The 18,419-nt window shown below is 39.4% G+C and overlaps 1 protein-coding gene across 1 annotated transcript in view; it reads left to right on the forward strand.

The window, feature by feature from the left end:
* LOC113069188 (transforming growth factor beta-1-induced transcript 1 protein) overlaps positions 1 to 16,185 on the forward strand; it is a gene marked incomplete at its 5' end in the record, with an annotated part of 74,663 nt that extends 58,478 nt beyond the window's left edge. Inside the window, one exon of the mRNA XM_026242201.1 lies at positions 15,845 to 16,185. Within this exon, the coding sequence (XP_026097986.1) occupies positions 15,845 to 16,111 (267 nt within the window). The remainder of the gene's footprint in view (positions 1 to 15,844) is intronic.
* Between the last annotated feature and the right edge of the window lie 2,234 nt (positions 16,186 to 18,419).

The raw sequence follows: 18,419 nt of genomic DNA on the forward strand, positions 1-18,419 counted from the left end.
TATACTTTGGAATTTTTTTGCAGTCCACTTAGAATTCAACATGGAAATCATTTTTGTTTTTTATTGGCATTGATTGTTTTGAAATTCAAATGGTACTTACATGCCTGTGTTTTTATTTCTGTAATAAATATGGCTTTCAAGCCAACAGTTAATTTGGAGGATATTGATGGTTTATTGCAGGTATGTTGTTTACATGAGAAAATCTGTGTTACAAGTTAAACAAAAATTCCAATAAACAATCATATTTTGAATTTAAATAGTTTCTTTGTCTTGAGTTTACATTAATTATTTACATTTTACATTTACATATCCAAAAAGTTTCAGTCTTTTAATTGCGATTAATCGCGATTAATCGCGATTAATTTTAAAAAATTGTGCGATTAATTAGTTAATTTTTTTTAATCGATTGACAGCACTAATATATATATATATATATATATATATATATATATATATATATATATTAGTGGTGGGCCGTTATCTGTGTTAACATGCTGCGTTGACAGGAAACTTTTATTGGGCGATTAAAAAAAATATCGCCGTTAATTTATTCTCAAAGTTGGGTTGAGAGCTGGGTCTATTTGCACTGTAGGGGCGAGAACTAGTCTTCGAACCTGTGTGTATGCCTACTATGAAATTACCACATCAAACGTGATGTGATAACATGGATGCAGCTGAAGCCGCCGGGTTTGTTTCAGGGATTTTTTTTTTTAAGAAGCTTCCCAATGGAAACCTCTACAAGACACATGCCTGTTTCTCACATACTCCTGTCTGCAGTGAGTATGCAGTCTGTGTGCATTACGTATGTGGTGCTGAAGCAGCAAGGACTCATATTCATTGTGCTTTCACACAGGACGCGTTTGGAGTCCGCTACTCGGTTTGTGAATGATCTCTGCACTGCTGCAGATGCATCGCACTTGGAACGCACTGACGGGCCGGTGGAATTAGTTTATAGCTTTCTCAAATACTTTGTGATGCATTTTGGAAACAGGAGATGAGCCCCTGGTCTAAAGCACCACCTGGCTTGAGAAACCCATTCTAAAATACTTACTTTTAGTCATTATTTTATTTGGGTAGCACAAATATTCTGAATGCCTTTGGCAGAATTCAAAGGAGCCATTTTAATCTAGATAAATCTATATTAATTCCAAGATTACAGTGAGATTAATCTAGATAAAAAATAAATTAATCTATGCCCATCACTTATATATATATAATACATAGGCTACATGCATAAAATGATTGTATTTGACATTTCTTTCACTTCTGAAATGATGGCTATGCCCCTGGTGTTACAAAATATTATTTAAATACTTTTAAAGCTCTTTTTTAATATCTTGGTTTACATATTTTTTTACTTATGCCATGTCATACCATAGCATCATTAAACTAGCAGCTAACAATGGACAAAAGTTTTTTTTTTTTCTAACCTATGGTTATCTAACCATAATGGCTGCTGTGTAATTTGCCCCCTGACTAAGCATTTAAGGAATTTAGGGGAAGCATTTAAATAATCCTGTGAATGCACTTAAAGGATACAGAATCAAATCATTATAATCTAATTGAATCAAATGTAATTGTGAATCGAATTGAATCGTTCGAAATATACAAAAATCATTCTTGAATCTAATCAAAAACCTATGAATCATTAAACAAATTGATTCACTGCCTACCCAAAGATTCACAGCCCTACGCACTTTAGTGGATTTTGTTATCCTAAGTACTACCAAAAGTCCTAAGTTCTGTGATCTTAGGGAGCGTGATGGATCGTAGCAAAGCAGAAGACTAGTTAGGTACACAGAAGCTAAACCATTAAGGGCCTTATAGGTAAGTTTTAATATTTTTTAACTGATACTGAAACTTAATAGGTAGCCAGTGCAGAGACTGTAAAATTGGGGTAATTTCATCATATTTTCTAGACCTGGTACGAATCCTAGACATTTCTTTTGGACTACTTGTAGCTTGTTTATTAAAGATGCCGGACAGCCACCTTGCAGTACATTGCAGTAGTCCAGTCTAGAGGTCATGAATGCATGAACTAGCTTTTCTGCATCAGAAACAGGAAACATGTTTTGTAGCTTGGCGATGTTTCTTAGATGGAAGAATGCTCTACCCGACTTTATCTTTATATTGTGTCCCTAATACCTGTGTACTTACATGGTAACTAGATGAAACATAATGACGGACCGGTGAAATTATTTTATAGTTTTTTTTAATAGCTTTTTATAGTTTATAGAGTGTGATGTCTACAATGACACAAATCCGGTAATTCTGTAAACAGCAGCGTACTTGATAACATCAGTCAGCTCGCCTTGGCTACTGCAATTTCCCTCTCTGTATATTTACAAATCAAATGCAAAATATAGAAAAAGTTTGTGTCGAAGAAGAATCCAGTCGTGAAAGTACGCATCCTTCAGATCAACCACTGCAAACCAATCTTGAGGTTGAATGCATCTGAGGATGTGCTTCTTCATCAATATCATGAACAGAAACTTGTGAAGGGCCCGATTCAAGACTTACAAATCCATGAATGGATGAAAGCCACCGGTTTTATTGGGCATGGTGAATTAAGGGCTATAGATCCCCTGCTTTATCTTGGATGGAGGGACTGGGTCGATTGCATCCTTCGCCAGTGGGACAACAATCCGTGGGGACTGGCCCTCGCAGATTAGTTCTCACTGTAATCCTCATATCTCTCAAAGCACTAGCTGGCAGTTCTATGCTTGGAGCAGAGTAACCGGGATGGGTAGTGACATAGGGGTCTGCTCCTTTCCCTTTAGGAAAGGAGAGACACGATCGCACCATTCTTATGGTCATGCACTTGCAGTTGTGGGCATGAACCATCTGTGAACGCATCTTCGGTGTGCTTTATGTCCAGACATGAAGACAGCACTCATGGCCATCATCAAAGGACAGGAATCAAACTCAAACAAGAGGGTCATCTGCGATTTGCTCCTTTAGAGGAAATTGCTCTTTTAGTTGAAACTTCCAGGAGAATCACTGAATCAGGCACACCGGTGTACACACTGTAACGCCAACCCGGAACAGCCCTCTGAGGTGAAATGGCTTTGTGAATTGCACTCTCATACAATCAATCGGCTCTGAAGCAAAAATCTGAATGATTGAATGCACACTGCTGCCTTATATACCCGTGTGTACAGGGGGGTGGCTTGGCATACAAAATCCATTCGCCAATTCTCATAGACATTTTCTCTTAAACTCAGAGGTTATTGGGGCTCCCATGTAAGGCCCCTAATGTCATGACAGCATAACTCGTAGTAACCAACAAATAGGGAATAATGAAGTCACCATTCTCACCATCACAGTTCTCCTCAAGTCCAGTCGTAATTTCGACTCTCAAAACGTATAATCATTTAAACAATAGTGGTGTATTTTATTGATGCATCGATTACATACCCCTGACTATGCATGTGCATCGATCTTGAAACATTATTTTTTTAAATCGTGAATCAATCATTTCGGACAGTAATCGATTTAAATTAGTTAGAATTGAATTAATCATTATTTAGTAGTTATAGCAGAATAGTAGTTTTTTTTATGGCAATTCATTGCTTTCAAAATATATACACATTAAATTACTACATGCATGAATTAATGGAGACCTTGAAAATTGTTTGCCCTTGCATCTCTCCTTCACACGCGCCACTATTTACCGCCCAAGACTTTCACAGGATTGCGCTCTCGCTCCGTTTGTATCACTGATAAATTTTGTCATGGCCAGTGATGCTAAAGTGAAGTAGTTTTACTTTTCTGTAATTTTCTGTAAAATCTTACCGACAGTGTTACATGAGCAGTCGAAAGCAGTTGTGCCAGGCTATAGGCCTATATGCAGCTAAGCTGAATAAAAAGCAGAATGAACTGATGAAACGTTAAGATAAAAATACATAATAAATAAATAAATACAATGTATGATTGATGCAGTGCTAATTGACATATAATTTATTACAATACAGAAACTAGTTTATTTTCTACCTTATTCTGTACAGAAAATTTAAATAATTGTTTGTAGCTGTAGCATTTGGACCAATCAGACACACAACTATTTGTTATATTTAACAAATAATATCTAACATTCCTTCATCTAACCAAAGGGTCTATGGACCCTTCCGCCAAAATGCAACTATCACCTCAAAAAAGCCAGAAAAGGCCTCTGGTTCCATAGCAACCAAAGACACACGATCTGATAATGCTAGTTTATGGCTACCAAGAATGTGGCAAAGCAACTCTTAACTCAAGTGTCTCAAAAACAGAAACATAATGCCCATAAAAAGGGACTCTTCTCTAATAAGTTCATAAGAAAACCTCTCTTTGAATGAACATACATAGGTGTTTGTGTATATTATTGCTGTTCTTGTATATTGTCTGTTGAATTTTATTGTTTTATGAATGCTTATGAGAGAACCACTCGTTTATGTAATCTTACCTATATGCAATCTTACCATGTTTATGTATGAATTTGTCTTCTGATGATCTAAATGATAGTATATATGATATGTTTGTACATAAGCAATATACAAGTGCATCTCAATAAATTAGAATGTCGTGGAAAAGTCAATTTCAGTAATTTAACTCAAATCGTGAAACTCATACATTGAATAAATTCAGTGCAAACAGACTGAAGTAGTTTAAGTCTTTGATTCTTTTAATTGTGATGATTTTGGCTCACATTTAACAAAAGACACCAATTCACCATCTCAACAAATTATAATGCTTCATAAGACCAATAATAATTTAGTGAATTGTTGGCCTTCTGGAAAGTATGTTAATTTATTGTACATGTACTTGTTACGTTCTAAGGTGTTATTTGTGCAGTATTTAATTATTGCTACCATGTTGATTTACGGTTTGTTTTGGCAGTATTTTGTCTCTCTATTCTCTCTACGCCATCCAAAAGCTTAAGGAAGATCAGCAGGTTTTGATTGTCAATCACCTGGTTGCTCTGATTGGCTGCTGGAGGGGGAAGCTTGTGGATAAAAGCTGAAGACTCCATCTGAAGTGTGCCCCTTCTTGGCCTTTGCTGCCTCTGGAGACTTTTCACCTGCCCCAGACCATAGCATGTGTGCTAGTTGTCTGTTTACATTGTTGTCGGTGTATACAGTTTGAAACGTTGGAGAGTTGTGGTTTATTTGTTTTTGTACAAGTAAGCTCGCAAGGTTACACCTTAAGGTGACAGTTTAATTAATTTTGGAGCCGTAGGGAGGAGGACGCCATTTCTTTTATTGTCCATGTTTTCACCTGTTTTTGGCTAGAAAGGGAGTAAGGTAAGACTTTTGTTGTTTATTTTTGGATTTTGTTTTGAGAGATTAGAAAGTACTCCTTTTTGTAAGTTAGATCTGTTATGTTTGTTATTTTGGCCTGGTCCCCTCCTGAAGTTTATTTTGCTCCATGCTAAGCATCTTTCTTTGAGTTTGTTAAATAAACCAAAATTCTAGACTGTGACAAGTCTGTGTGGTTTTCTGTGGCATGCTGGGACAGGAGAGAAGGTCTCCAGATGGTCGGTAGAAAAGTTGTTTTCTACCTTGTTTAAAAATTTCCTTGTTGCTGCCATCCCTGACCCTAGACCAGGGAGGCACGTAACATACTCAATACTTGGTAGTGGCTCCTTTTGCTTTAATTGCATGGCTTGGAGGTTATACGTTTTTGGCACTGCTGAGATGGTATGGAATCTCAGATTTCTTTGACAGTGGTCTTCAGCTCATCTGGATTTTTCGGTCTCTTGTTTCACATTTTCCTCTTGACCATACCCCATAGATTCTTTATGGAGTTCAAATCTGGTGAGTTTGCTGGCCAGTCAAACACACCAACACCTTGGTCATTTAACCAGCTTTTGGTGCTTTTGGCGATGTGGGCAGGTGCCAAATCCTGCTGGAAAATGAAATTAGCATCTTCAAAAAGCTGGTCAGCCGAAGGAAGCATGAAGTGCTCCAAAATTTCTTGGTAAACAGGTGCAGTGACTTTGGTTTTAAAATAAAAAACACAATGGACCAACACCAGCAGATGACATTCCACCCCAAATCATCACAGACTGTGGAAACTTAACATTGGACTTCAAGCAACTTGGGTTATGAGCTTCTCCACCCTTTCTCCAGACTCTACAACCATGGTTTCCAAATGAAATACAAAAAATGCTCTTATCTGAAAAGAGTACTTTGGACCACTGGGCAACAGTCCAGTTCTTCTTCTCCTTAGCTCTGATATTGTCTGTGGTTCAGGAGTGGCTTAACAAGAGGAATCCGACAACTGTAGCCAAATTACTTGACATGTCTGCATGCCTTGACCCCATCCTCAGATAATTTCCTTGTGATGTTCACTCAAATTCTTGAATCAATTTTGCTTAAAAATACTTATAAAGAAGTGGTTCTCTTGGTTGGTTGAGGATCTTTTTCTTTCACACTTTTTTCTTTCTGTAACGATTGCACACAGGAGACGAAACATCCAATTGCAGTGTTTACTGGGGTAATCCTATAACAAAATCCAAAACAGGTTAGAGGTCAATAACAGGGAAGGCAGTCCAAAAACAAGAAACAAGAAAACACAAGGGGACACGAGAAAACCGGGTGACTGAAAACAATGGCTCCATGAAACAGATAGAAATGGACCATTTTAAATAGACAGGTGCAAATGATGAAAGTGGAGACAGAGTGAAATTAACAGTGATGAATAGAACAAAGGCTTGTGGGAAATGTAGTGCCTGCAGTGGGGTGACTATGGGGAAGTGAGACCACTAGTGGACACCCAGGGAAACACAGACCAGACACTGTGACATTACCCCCTCCTCTAAGGAGCAGCTACCAGATGCTCCATCAAACACAAGAACAAACAAAGGAACACAAAGACCAGGAGGGAGGTGGACTGGTGAAGGATAAGGGGGAGGGACGGAGGGCCAGGTCCATAGAGGGAAACAGAGACAGGAAGTGAAAAAAAAAACTAAAAACAAAACAAGGACCAGGAGGGAGGTGGACCAGCAGAGGACCAGGGGGAGTGTCGGAGGGCCAGGTCCATAGAGCGAAACAGAGACAGGAAGTGAAAAAACAAAAACAAAACAAAGAGGCCAGGAGGGAATGGAAAGTTCATGGTCCCTGGGCAGAACCAACAGGTCAGGAATCCAGGGTGGAGCAGGTGTAACTGGAGCCCACTGGGATGGCGCAGATGGAACTGGAGCCCACCACTGCCAAGCAGATGGGACTGACGCCCGCCAGCGCAGTGCAGAGGTCCACCACAGCCGAGCAGACACGACATATGCCCACCAGCTCATGAAGATCATTGGGGACTTGACTTTGCCCATGAAGAACACAGGTGACTTGACCTTGCCCATGAAGATCATTGGTGTTTTGACTTGACTCCTGAGGTCTAACTGGTAGTGCTTGACTCACGAGTGTTAATGGTGACTTGACCTGACTCTGGAGGGTCAACAGGTACCTGACTTGACTATGGAGGTTCAAGGGGAACCTGACTCGACTCTGGACGGTCACCTGTGGCTGTCATCTTGTGCAGTGGCGCTGGGCCGGCGGCCATCTTGTGCTGTGGTGCTTCGCCAGCGACCAACTTGTGCTGTGGCTGTCATGACCGGGATACAGGAAAACACAGCGAGAGATCCACGTGCAGGTATGTCTTTATTTAGGGTTAATCCAACACTTAAACAGTCCAGGCAGGGGTCAAAACCAAAGTATCAATCCAAAAATAAACAAACACTAAAACACTGCAAGAGCAAGACTTTGAATTGGACGTGATAACCATAAGGATTCCGTGACAATACTAAGACAGACAGGGTATAAATACACAGGGAGATGACAACGCTAATGGGGAATTGACTGAGTGCAATGATCAATGATTAGTGACAGCTGAGTGCAATGGGAAGACAGAAATCCTGGGGAATGTGGTTCAGGAAGTGACAGACACCGTGGGGAAGGAGGACATCTAGTGCTTACCCAGGGAACACAAACCAGAGACTGTGACAGTGGCGCTGGGCTGGTGGCTACCTTGTGCAGTGGCGCTGGGTCGGCGGCCATCATGTGCAGTGGCGCTGGGCTGCCGGCCATCTTGCGCAGTGGCACTGGGCTGGCGGCCATCTTGCGCAGTGGCTCTGGTCTGGCGGTCACCTGGTGTTGTGGCGCTGGGCTGGCGGCCATCTTGTGCAGTGTCGCTGGCCTAGCGGCCACCTTGTGCTATGACAGTGGGCTGGCGGCCATGTTGTGTAGTGACGCTGGGCTGGTGACCACCTTGTGCAGTGGTGCTGGGCTGGCGGTGCTCCTGTCTGGAGACACAGGTTTAGAGTCGGGATTCACACCTGGAGAGACAGGGATGGCTGGGGGGTCCCACTGAGACCGATGTTGTAGGTAATCCAGGATCTCTAGCTCCTTCATCTCCCAATCATCTCACTCCCCTTTTGACGGAGGGTGGTTAATTTTGAAAGTCTCCCCATCCGCTCCCCTATGGTGGCTGGGTAATTGATACGTAATCCCACACCGCTGGATCTAGGCATGATGGAGTCCTTCTGTAACGATTGCACACAGGAAACCAAAGATCCAATTGCAGTGTTTAATGGGATGATCCAATAACAAAATCCAAAACAGGCTAGAGGTCAATAACAGGGAAGGCAGTCCAAAAACAAGAAACAAAAAAACAGGGAACGTGAGAAAACAGGGTGACGGAAAACAAGGGCTCCATAAAACAGATTGAAACAGACCGGTTTAAATAGACAGGTGCAAATGATGAAACTGGAGACGGTTGAGTGCAATTAACAGTGATGAATAGGACAAAGGCTTGTGGGAAATGTAGTGCCTGCAGTGGGGTGACTATGGGGAAGTGAGACCACTAGTGGACACCCAGGGAAACACAGACCAGATACTGTGACACTTCCACTCAACTTTCTGTTAACATGCTTGGATAAAACACTCTGTGAACAGCCAGCTTCTTTAGCAATGAATGTTTGTGGCATACCCTCCTTGTGAAGGGTGTCAATGATTGTCTTCTGGACAACTGTCAGATCAGCAGTCTTCCCTTTGATTGTGTAGCCTAGTGAACCAAACTGAGAGACTATTTTGGAGGCTCAGGAAACCTTTGAGGGTGTTTTGAGTTGATTAGCTGATTGACATGTCACCATATTGCAGCATGGTGACAGCATAACAGCATGGTCATGACTTAAAAAACCCCTAAATCATATATTTAACAAACAAAAAATTTTCCAAAAATTTTTCTTAATAAAAAAAACTAAACAAAACATAATCACTTTGCTATTACAAACAAAAACTTAACTATTTTAATAAATGAAACAGTTTTCTATATTATTTAATTATTTATATTTAAAAAAAAAAAAAAAAACGACACCATAATACGGGATTTGAACGGGATTTGTTTTCTAATTAAATTTAAAAATTCTATAATTTTTTTTTTAAATATTGAAGATTCCCCCAGTCTCTCACACGGCCAAAGTCTGTATTCAATACTTACTGTACTTTATTATCTGTATTATTTTATTTATTTATTATTTAATCTATTTATTTTTTTAGTAGATTAATTATTTTTTAAATATGTTTTAATTAATACAAAAGAACAATAAAAAGTGCTACATTTCTTAATTCATGTAGATAATTTTCAGCATGTCATGGGCTCTGTATATGGGAATACAATCTGTTAAAAAAGGCTAGATAACGAATAAGTAGGCCCATGTGTGACCTGCTGAAAATCAGCAAATTATTAAATTTAAGTTTCAAGCCTTTCATAATTTGTGACATTAATGTGACTATAGTACCAACATATGTGCTAGAACAAGGCCTATTTTATAACACTCAACTTTTCAATCGCTTTCAATTTTATGGCATAATGCACACCTTAAATTTAATCTAAATATTCTAAGTTAATATCCTACTTTTTGGATGATTTATAGTTTTTCATGGCGCAATTTTATCCTATTATTCATGATTTCTCACGTCTTATTTTGTTCAAGGATTTATTTATTTGTAATGGCTTGAGTCAGAGTAAATTGTGAAGTGAATAAAGTGTCATAAACGTCCAGCATTGTGCAGAGGACCAACAGCCAAGCTCCGGATTTTTCATTCAAAAACGTGCATTAGACTGTAGATCGAAATGAAAGCCCCCTTTTTTTATGCATTAGGCTGAAGCCTATACAATATCTCACATTTGAAATTAACTTTCTATGAATACATTTTAAATACATTTTCTAATGATTTTTGAGAATGTTATAATGTTTTATTATAAAGTGTTATTATATATATATATATATATATATATATATATATATATATATATATATATTTTATTTTTTAATTTTTTTTGCTTTTCATAAACATGGAAACATTAATAATCGCAATATGTTCCACTATAAGTGTCAGAAACAAAACCTCACCCCTGCCCTCTTTCAAAGATGTTATATAAGTACAATTCATACAGATTGTACTACAAAAAAAAACTAAATGAGTATGTGACTGACACCGATGCAACGTAATCTTCCGTATCCCAGAAAAGAAAAAGAAGGGAAAAAAAGCCATCCTCCTCCGTTGTAATAAAACAAAGCAATACATCTTTTAATTGTCCTTTGTTACTTTGACCCTTAAATAATTTAATTAAAATAGTTTAAGTCTGCCTTAAAATGGCAAGTTCGCTTCACTTAGTCCACAGGCCAGTTCTGAACGACTTTCTTCAAGTAGGCTTCAGCATCCTCTGGTGTGTCAAAAGTTTTGGTCTCGCATTCCTTTGCAGTGATAAGTGTAAATGGGAACCGAATGCCCTACTTGATGCCAGGATTCTTGCATTTCGTCTTTATTTCGCTAAAGCGATATCTCTGCCTCAACACATCCACCAACAGATCTGGGAAAATGTGCACCCTATTACCTTAATACTCAAGAGATTTCTCTCTGGCCAGCTTCATTATTAATTATTTCATTTGATAATGATGTATCTTGATGACAAACGCTCTTGGACAATCGTCTCTCGGTTTACGCAGTGTCCTGTGTTCCCGGTCGATCACGATAGGTTTGGTGAAATTTTCTGCTCCCAGCAGTTTTGGAAGTAACTCCGCAATAAATTTGGAGGGTCTCCCATTTTTTTCCTTCTCTGCAACACCTACCAGCCGGATATTATTACGTCCGGAGTGAGACTCAAGATCGTTACATTTATCTCTGAGTTTCTTACATTCTTCCATTAGCTCCACATACTGCTTTTCACAAGTTCATCCTTACATCTAATCTGAAAGTGAATAGTAAGCATATTCTGGCATGCTGTCCTGGGGGAGGGGTCCGGGCCCAAAGAACTCTCCCTATCACTAATTTGGGATAAAATAGATTAGAATGAGGAGTGGGGGTGGAGGAGGGATGCCGGAAATCTGTCGTAGGACAGGAGGTAGGAAGGCTGGATATATATACAAATGTTGTGCTAGTTAAGATGGTTAGCTAAAAGAGATGCACCTTTGCCAAATTGGATGATTATCTGATCGTGCTCCTCCCAAACTTTGTTATTAAAACCCTATTTCACGAGTTCACCCTTACATCTAATCTGAAAGCGAATAGTAAGCATATTTTGGGGTGCTGTCCTGGGGGAGGGGTCCGGGCCCGGAGCATAGCCTGAACCCAAAGAACTCCCCAAAAGAAGCTTAAAGGCATAGGACAGCAGCCAGAGAGCTAAATTTAGTTGCCCCCCAAAATATGCGTGCTGAGAAGAGAGAAAAGCACAGAGCGATCGGGAGGGCCCGTGCAGAGTTCGACGAGAGCTGCAGCTCGCAACGTCTTACTGGCGAGCACTCCGTGCCGCTATGAGAGGAGCATGATGCAGGATGTCAAAAATGAGGGACTCTTGCTGCATCCGAAGGGAGCTGCGGCTCTGCTGCACTGGAAGGGCGAGTCCCCCTTGTGACTAAATGCAAGGCATGGTTTGATGAGTCTGATGGAGGGCTCTGACTGTGACCGAAAGGAGCCAGCGGCTCTATGCCTGCGGGAGGGAGATCCCTGTCTGCCTTTGAGCATGCAACATAACTTGGATGGGGGGGGGGTTCACCCTGCGACTAAAGGGAGCCGTGGGTCTGCTGCACCGGTAGGGGAGCCCCTTCCTATGCCGAGTAAGCAAGAAAGGACCCATGTAGCCTGCACTGCTAGCAGAGGTTGCCTTATACTAATGTCTGCTATGTGAGCTGGAGGACACTGAAAAGAAAAAAGGTGGTTAGAAGTAACAGGATTGAAATACTAGGATGTGCAGGCCAGTGTTGCCAGTAGAAGTATCTTTGTGCTTGCTTCAGCTGCTGTAGTTGTTGGCTGCAGGAAAGTAGAAGGTTTGCTGTATTTTTCGCATTAGCATATCGTTACAAAATAATTACAAATTTTTTTGGCTTCATGCCCTGATTGTACTCAAAAAGTTTTGTGGCAGTGTAACCCCTCTCTCCTGGGTCCTCGAACCCGTGTCTCCGGCATGGGAGGCGGACGCACTAACAAGGAGGCTAAATGGCTGCAGCCACTAGCGTCTGTCGCCATTGTGTCTCTTGAGACCGGGGAGTGAGGTTTACCTGCACAGCACTACCCGCTGGCCTCCGTTACACTCACCCCCCTAAACCTCACTCCCATCCAGGTCACAGCACCAATATAACCCCTCTCTCCCGGGTCCTCTTCGACGCTCCTCGCACTCGCGACAAGCGGGGCTCGAACCCAGGTCTCCGGCATGGGAGGTGGACGCACTAACAAGACTAGTGTCTGTCACCAGTGCATCTCTTGAGATCGGGGAGTGAGGTTTACTTGCACAGCACTACTCGCTGGCCTCCGTTACAAGTCATGATGAAATTAAGAAAAATGCTAATAACTTTTGCTTACATTAACCTATTGTAATCAGACTGATGTTGATAGAGTCCTTGCATCATGCCGACAACATCAATACCAATTCTACTGAACTTCCTGTCCGCCATTTTGATTCATGTTGAAAACCTACTTTTTCAAACTCCTCCTAGATCGTTCGTTCAATTTTCACCAAATTTGGCTCGGAACATATTCAGACCAAGCTGGCATAAAGTTATGGATTTCATGTCGATATACAAAACATTTTTTGTTTAGCGCATGAACGAATTTGCTGGAAAGATGGCATATTTGCACCAAACTTTGTATGTGCCATTGTCACCTCACACTGACCACGGCACATCAATTTGGTAACAGGGCCAACTATTGGTCAAGAGTAATAAATCATTGATTAACCTTTAATTATGAAATTTCCAAAAATGCTAATAACTTTTGATTGCATTAGGCTATTGTAATGAAACTCAAAATATTATTTGGGTCATGCTGACAACAGACATACCAATATTTTTGTAGGAAACCTGAAATCCCTGTCCGCCATTTTGATTTATGTTAAAAACCTACTTTTTTAACTCCTCCTCAACTGTTTGTTCCATTTTCACCAAAATCGAGTCAGATCATCATCAGTCTGTGCTGACAAAAAGTTACGGATTTCGTGTCGATTGACAAAACTGTTTTCGTAAAGCACATAAAAATTTTTTAGACATAGTGCCAAAATGAGTCTGAGGCTATATCTTTGCAAAGCTTTGACATAATGACAACAAACTTTATGTGTGCCATTGTCACCTCACACAGAACACACCACAGATGATTTGATTACAGCGCCACCTGTTGGTCAAAAGTGAAAATACATTAAATCATATTACTAAAGGGTGGACTGATGATTTTTGCCATTTCAATTCAATCCTCCTAAATTGCTTTTATTACACATTGTTGCATTTGGTCTGATGCTCCATGCCATGTTTAACTCCCAATTTTGCCGCTAGAGTGCTTGGCCCCGTAATTGCTGCTTGCAGCTATATTTATTGATTGTAATCTTTTTGAAGCTTTGCATGCAAAGGTTTTTGTTTACTTGCATGTCAATGAAAAGTGCAGCCGTCTTGAGTGAATCATACTAAAGGCCCCGGTATACTTCAATCAAAGTTAGTTTTCGTTCTTCGTTTAGGGGGAAAAAGAAGTTTGAAAAGGCTGAGCGATGGTATACGGTTTACGAATATTCCGACACCCCCATGCTGCTGGAGGCATAGTGTAGATTAATGTAAACATGACTCATGACACTCGTGTGTATCCCCTAAACACAATGATAAAATGAAGTGTAGGCAATTAGGTGTGAGACGTGCACCAATGGTCAGAATATTATAGACAATAGAATAATGTTTAGCAGCAGTTCAGAGTCAAGTATTATATTTGCAATACAAAAGAACCATAATCAGTCCTTTTAGGGGAAGTGTGAATGTCTCATAGTCTGTAAAACTTTAGCATGAAAAATTGGATTCAGTTTGTTACTTTATTTTATTAGTGTTCATGTATTATATTAAACTGGATAAAGTTATATTTTATGTTGTGGCATGACTTACTTTTGATAAAAACAAATATTTATTATTGTATGTTCATTTGGCATTTCATTTATTGTATACCCTTTAAATGTGCTTATTGAAAGAACAACAGCAGCAGTATGGTGTAACATTTATTTGAAAAATGTCTGTGGTACTTCCTACCCTATATCTTTACTCTTTCCAATCATTCTTTTCATGGCTTTGGAAAACTTGTCTTGGATGATTCTCTGTATCGCTTTTTGCATAACTCCAGGTCGTCAACACCAAGCTTTGTTGCCATTTCTTTCTAGGAATTAATGCTTTCTCTGAATATTTAAAGTCTCTCTGCGAGTGATTGTACAGGTGCAGATATACAGTACAGACCAACATTTTGGACACACCTTCTCATTCGAAGACTTTTCTTTATTTTCATGACTATGAAAATTGTATATTCAAACTGAAGGCATCAAAACTATGAATTAACACATGTGGAATTATATATGGAATTATATAACATAACAAAAAACTTTTGCTTTGATTACTGCTTTGCACACTCTTGGCTTTCTCTTGATGATCTTCAAGAGGTAGTCACCTGAAATGGTCTTCCAACAGTCTTGAAGGAGTTCCCCGAGAGATGTTTAGCACTTGTTGGCCTTTTTGCCTTTTGTCTGCGGTCCAGCTCACCCTTAAACCATCTCGATTGGGTTCAGGTCATCTGGCGCAGCACCCCATCACTCTCCTTCTTGGTCAAATAGCCCTTAATGCCTTCCGTGTGACTCTACAATTTTCATAGTAATGAAAATAAAGAAAACTCTTTGAATGAGAAGGTGTGTCCAAACTTTTGGTCTGTACTGTATCTGTGCAACTCAGCTATTCAACACTACGGTGAACTCATGTTGCTAGTGACTAGGCCGGAGATATTGTTCTCTCTTGCCTGACCTCCATTGAATGAGAAATGAACCGAAAAAAAAAAAAATTATAATAATAAATTGCACGTCAAAGAAGCCAGAGTTTCAGAACACATCCACCGATTGCGTAACCACCAGGGACCAATAGAAACTCAAAGGTGTTTAGGAGCCGAAACGAACTCCCTGAGAAAGTTTGCTTTGGTCAGCTGTTTCGAACTGCCAAAACAAACTCAAGATGAACATTGTTTCAGCCTGATTTTGTTCAAAATGACATCATATCTGTTCGTTCTTTGATTTATTTTGAAGTATATCAAGGCCTTAATAGAACTATTTAATTTGTTTTGCTTTTTCATGCTACGAAACATATTACAAATGCAAGCTTTTTCACATTCAAAGAATCTTAGAATCCTTTTTCGGATTACACAAATCTCTTCTGTGGTAAAAAATATTTTAGATGTTTAAAATTCAAAGTTAATTCACCTTTATTTATGTAGCACTTAATACCATACAGATTGTTTCAAAGCAGCTTTACAGTGCTAAACAAGAAAATGTTACTTAACCCAGCGTTTGATGTTCATTTTTTTTTCTGCAGGAATGCTATAGCCCATTTGTGAACGGGAGTTTCTTTGAGCATGAGGGACAACCCTTGTGTGAAGCTCACTACCACCAATCCCGAGGAAGTGTGTGCCAGGCATGCCAGCAACCCATCCTGGGGCGCTGTGTCACTGCAATGGGTGCCAAGTTTCATCCACAGCATCTGGTGTGCCACTTCTGCCTGAAACCCCTCAGCAAAGGGTGCTTCAAAGAGCAGGACAACAAACCATACTGCCACCCCTGCTTCATCAAACTCTTTGGCTGAGGAGAGTGAGGAAATATGATAAAGCAGATTACTCAACTGCCATCTAGATTTTCATGAAAAAAAAAAAAAAATGTTGCCAAATATACATTGGCCAGATGTACTGTATGTGGACATATCCTTCTCATTAACAGATATAACTTCTTAACACTTTTTAATCTTAAAGGTGTACTATGCAGGATCACCCAACCCAAGTAGTGGTAATGTTCGTACATTTCTGTGCTGCAACCTTTTTTGCCAGATGCAGCTTCAGAGTTCAGGCTGCATGTGTTCTTGCAGCTGATAGTATGACAGGGGTATTGAGGAGCATTTGAGTAGCTTTAAGATAAAAAATAAAAAAAAGATTAAAAAAAAGATAGGGGTAGTCAAACCTGGTAATTATAAGGGGGTGAGTCAATTGCATATTTTTGGCCTGTTTTCCAATTGCTTTTCAAACCTGTCCTGTCCAAAATGTACAAGGGTTGGGGGTCCCCAGGACAGGTTTGAGAAGCATTGATAAATATATCACTGATAAATAACAGTGATTAATGAATTAATACAGATTTTACAGGGAAAGTCTGAGCCTTATCAATCATACCAACAAGCTCAGGTCATGTATTTGCCTATTCATCAGCTGATGACTTATTTATCTGGGTTAAACAAGAGAGACAACCAAAATGTGCAGTACTGGGGAGGGTCTAGAAATAGTTTGAAAACCCTGGACCACAAAAATCAAACCATACTTTATCCATATTATATTAAGTTTAATAATAATTGTAATTATCAATACAACAACTTTGCATAAGTATATATTAATATTATAAATCTAAATATAAAAAAACTCTGTATGTTTTTATATATATATATATATATATATATATATATATATATATATATATATATACAGTATTGTTGAAAATAATAGCAGTACAATGTGACTAACCAGAATAATCCAGGTTTTTAGTATATTCTTTATTGCTACATGGTAAACAAGTTACCAGTAGGTGCCTTAGATTCTCAGAAAAAACACAAGACCCAGCATTCATTAGATGCATGCTCATAAGGCTGTGCAATTGGGCAAATAGTTGAAAGGGGTGTGTTCAAAAAAATAGCAGTGTGGCATTCAATCACTGAGGTCATCACTTTTGTGAAAAAAAGTGTGAATTTGGTGACCCATATTTAAGGATGAAGCCAGCACTTGTTGAACATGCATTTGAAAGCCTGAGGAAAATGGGTCATTCAAGAAATTGTTCAGAAGAACAGCGTACTTTGATTAAAAAGTTGATTGGAGAGGGGAAAATCTATAGAGATACAAAAAATTATAGGCTTTTCAACTAAAATTATCTCCAATGCCTTAAAATGTAGAGCAAAACCAGAAAGATGTGGAAGAAATTTTAAGACAACCATCAAAATGGATCGAAGAATAATCAGAATGGCAAAGGCTCAGCCAATGATCAGCTCTAGGATGATCAAAGACAGTCTGGAGTTACGTGTAAGTACTGTGACAGTTAGAAGACGTCTGTGTGAAGCAAATCTATTTTCAAGAATCCCTCTGTTAAAAAAAAAAAAAAAAAACTAATGTGCAGAAGAGGTTACAATTTGCCAAAGAACACATCAACTGGCCTAAAGAGAAATGGAGGAACATTTTGTGGACTGATGAGAGTAAAATTGTTGTTTTTGGGTCCAAGGGCCACAGACAGTTTGTGAGACGACCCCCAAACTCTGAATTCAAGCCACAGTACACAGTGAAGACAGTGAAGCATGGTGGTGCAAGCATCATGATATGGGCATGTTTCTCCTACTATGGTGTTGGGCCTATTTATCGCATACCAGGGATCATTGATCAGTTTGCATATGTCAAAATACTTGAAGAGGTCATGTTGCCTTATGCTGAAGAGGACATGCACTTGAAATGGTTGTTTCAACAAGACAGTGATCCCAAACACACTAATAAATGAGCAAAGCCTTGGTTCCAAACCAACAAAATTAATGTTATGGAGTGGTCAGTCCAATCCCCGGACCTTAATCCAATCGAGAACTTGTGGGGTGATATCAAAAATGCTGTTTCTGAAGCAAAACCAAGAAATGTAAATGAATTGTGAAATGTTGTTAAAGAAACATGGAGTGGAATAACAGCTGAGAGGTGCCACAAGTTGGTTGACTCCATGCCATACAGATGTGAAGCTTTTTTAAAAAACTGTGGTCATACAACTAAATATTAGTTTAGTGTTTCACAGGATTGCTAAATCCTAGAAACAAAAACGTTTGTACAAAATTGTTTTAAGTTTGTACAGTCAACGGCTGTAGTAAAAACCTGGATTATTCTGGCTAG

This window comes from Carassius auratus, unplaced genomic scaffold, assembly GCF_003368295.1.
Source record: "Carassius auratus strain Wakin unplaced genomic scaffold, ASM336829v1 scaf_tig00001016, whole genome shotgun sequence".
Taxonomy (NCBI): domain Eukaryota; kingdom Metazoa; phylum Chordata; class Actinopteri; order Cypriniformes; family Cyprinidae; genus Carassius; species Carassius auratus.